The sequence below is a fragment of the Atta colombica genome, unplaced genomic scaffold (assembly GCF_001594045.1).
Source record: "Atta colombica isolate Treedump-2 unplaced genomic scaffold, Acol1.0 scaffold89, whole genome shotgun sequence".
Taxonomy (NCBI): Eukaryota; Metazoa; Arthropoda; class Insecta; order Hymenoptera; family Formicidae; genus Atta; species Atta colombica.
In genome coordinates, this window is record NW_017259582.1 from 543,979 (window position 1) to 547,629 (window position 3,651).

The following is a 3,651-nucleotide window of genomic DNA, read 5'->3' on the forward strand; positions in this document are numbered from 1 at the left end:
GTACATAAAATAGTTTATATTTTAATAATATTTCGAATAAAGTTTTATATGAAATATGTATGAAATATCCATTTATACAATATTAAAAAAAAATGAATTTTATTAATAAATATTTATCATACATTCTGTGCTGTTTGAGTAGTATTAGTTTAATATACGCATATATTACATGCATATAATACGAATATATGCAGTTGTAAAGATTTTTGGCTAATATAGAGATCTTTCTAAACTTTACAGAAAATGAATAAGAATTCGAAAAAGTCAGCTTGACATATAAAATGATGTTCTATTTAACTTATAATTAAAACAGTAAATAAAATCTTTTATTTTTTCATACTTCTTTATTTGTTTTGGTTAAAATCTATACAATACATATTTTATTTTAAAATAATTTAATTTTTGTTTGATGTAAAGTATCAAATTCAAATCTTTCTATTTCTATTTTCTTAAATTTTGAATAATGAATTTTCATAAAAAGAAAAAACAAATATTGTGTTTTATAATGGATGAAGGAAGCTAATGATCCAGGCAACACATTGAGACATAAGACGTCTTAAAGACATCTTTTAGACACCAATGTTTTATATTTCTCTTTTGGATACTTTGTGTTGTCTGAGGACTCAAGTATATCCAATGAGTAAAGAATGCTGTTTAAAATCGAAGTCCGATTTTGATCTCTGTGAAATCTTAGAAAATAAAATCGTAAAAATGGCTTTATATCCCAAAAATGCAGGAAAAGTAGATGTTTTTAATGTTGTATCGTATCTTCTTTTGTAAGTCGAATTTTCATATACCACGAATTTATCATGAACCTCTGATAATTGTTATATAAAAATTTTAAGGGTCACTCATTGTGAATCTGTTATTAAAAATGGCAGATTATGGAAATAGGAGATTTTAAATGTCTTTTAACATAAAGTTTTACACGTAGAATTATCTTAGTTATCTCAGAGAGCACAAAGTCTAAAAGATGATTAAAAGACAACTAAATTGTTATAATGTAAGATATCTTTTAGTGAAAGAATATAACGAAAAGATGACAGATGTCGCATTGCTAGTCATCTTATAGTCTTATCTATATAACTAAAGGATGATTTCTTTTAGTCATCTTTAATATTTCTTTTGGTTTTTATATTTTGATATATATAACGTTCAATACATTGAATTCCTAAATTAATTTTTACACAAAACGAAATAAAATTGACTGACAATACGTCCCGTTTTCTGCGATGTTTACTGTTCTCTTGTGTGCAAGTCTTCTCATTATCTTTCATCATTGTAGTCCCCTTTGGGGGGATTACAAAAAATATTTATTAGTATTCATTGGAACACGAGTAAAATTTCTCATAATGCTGCACTTTTTGTTCTGTCCTGTATGATTTTCAAACGCGAGAAACTAAACTCCATCACGTCCATCTAGTGGCGATCTCGCGTATTGCTCGCGAATAAGTGATAAAAAATAGTATCTAACCAAAATAACGGAAAGATCTTTTTCAAAGATCTTGTTGTCTTTTCGGCAATATGAAAAGATATCTTTTAGTCGACCTTTTGCGAAAATGACAACCATAGAAAGATGACGAAAAGATGTAATATTCTTATAGATATCTTTTGGTTTTGCTGAAAAGACAATCTAAAAACAATATCTTTTCGTCATGTTTTAGACACTTTTTCGCTTTGTCGGAAAGACAACTTAAAAAAAAAAAAAAATTTCTTTTCATTATCATTTAGTATTTTGTGCTGTCTGAAACATCAGTAATCGAATTTTTTATCAAAATTTGAGTGTGTACTGTTTAAGACATACCGATTACGAATAATCCATTAATTAAATGGAAAAAGCAATGATAGCAAATTCAAAATGATCGATTGCTCTCTAGGATTTTCAGAATGGATGTCGGTAAAGTAAAGATTCGATAGCAAATACAAATTCAGTTTAATTCTTTTATTCCTTTTTACACTTGCTTGAAACAAGCTGTCCGAATTAAACTTTCAAAAATGTTTTAATGAATTATCGTACACGTGTGTTCTCTCTTCTTTCGTCATTACTTCGATAATTATTCGATAAAATTATCCGATTTATTACACGATATATCAACAAACTATCAGCAAAATCATTCATCGATCATTCCAAGTTTCAACGGCTCCGAATATCGAATTACTTCGTATATTACTCCGAATATTATTCTAAATATTACTTCGAAAATGAAACTGAATATCAAGATTAGAGCATGACCCGTGACGAAGGACATTTTCTTTTTCGCGGGTATCTACATTACTCTTTGCAGTGCTGGCTCTTTATATTTTTTCTCCTTTCTAAGAAACCAGATGTCGCGCCTGATTCATTGTGAGAAAGTGCTAGGTGTCACTTCCAAGCTACACAAAACTACGACTGTGGTCAAAGTTTCGCTATAAATGCTTTGAAGCGTTTGATGGCTCAATTAGAAGAAAGAATTTTACAAACTGACTAATTAAAAAACGTTTCAAAGCATGAAACATCGCGTTGACCATACCCTACTATACGTACTTGTACTTTCTAGGAAAAAAATTTACATCCTTTTACACCGAGCGCTTGATATGCGTATTAACTAGTAACTTTCTATTAAATTATGTTAATTTCAGCAACATATTTACAAAATAATATACTAAAATGATACAATATGTATCAAAATGATTAATTAAATACACATATTATATATATATTTATATGTATTGCCTAAATTAAAATAATTCACTAGAAAGTTACTAGTGCACCCAGTCATTCACTAAGCACTCGCTGTAGCCAGTGGTCTGTGTTTCCGCTGGATGGTATTGACGGTTTGGGACGGCTTGGGAGTATTTCTTTTTGCCTGTGATACGCAATCATGGCGGTAGGCAAGAATAAAGGCCTTTCGAAAGGTGGCAAGAAGGGCGTGAAGAAGAAGATGTAAGTAAAATATTTTGTATCAATTGTAGCCGGATCTTTTATGTTCACAAAGAATTTCTCATCGAGTTATTATTTTACGTGATGTCTTTGGTTATGTTGGATACTTGTATGCCTGCTGACGCGTGCGACGTGCATACATGCTGTTACAAATATTGCTATATTACTGCATTATTTTTTTTTAACTCGATATAATGTAATAACATCTTATCTATTTTTTAAATGCCTGTTCACGTTGTTAGCACTGTTTTCATTCAACATCTTTGTTTTCTTTCTTTTTAAGATATGAGTTTGTACTATTTTAAGAATCAATATTTTTGGATATTTTAAATATAACAACGCCAATAATCTGATTGTCATATGCATTAAAAATTATAATGTTATAAGTTATCCAATGTGTGAGATTCACTCACACGAATCCTAATTTAATGAACTTCATGTACAAATTTTTTTTGAATTTATAAAGAAAGAGTGATTTGAACCATTATATTTTTAAATTTTAGAGTATATACTTGTTTAATTATTTAATATTAATTAAATTATAATTTCTATTGAATGCTTGAACAAATAAGTTTATTTTTGTTTTCCACAGTCCTAGCAGCATTGTGTTGTTAGAATTTTATGAATTCTTATATACGCTTAAAAAATATTTTAAGATTTTTCTTTTTATAATATTAGAAGAAAACATATAAAATTTGAATAAATATTCTTAAAGAAATCTTTCTAAATTA

General features: G+C 28.3%; 1 protein-coding gene across 1 annotated transcript in view; it reads left to right on the plus strand.

Annotated features, from left to right (window-relative positions):
* The first annotated feature begins 2,802 nt into the window (after positions 1–2,802).
* Positions 2,803–3,651, plus strand: part of LOC108693243 (40S ribosomal protein S3a) — a 3,834-nt gene continuing 2,985 nt past the window's right edge. Inside the window, exon 1 of the mRNA XM_018202088.1 lies at positions 2,803–2,923. Within this exon, the coding sequence (XP_018057577.1) occupies positions 2,862–2,923 (62 nt within the window). The 5' untranslated portion in view covers positions 2,803–2,861. The remainder of the gene's footprint in view (positions 2,924–3,651) is intronic.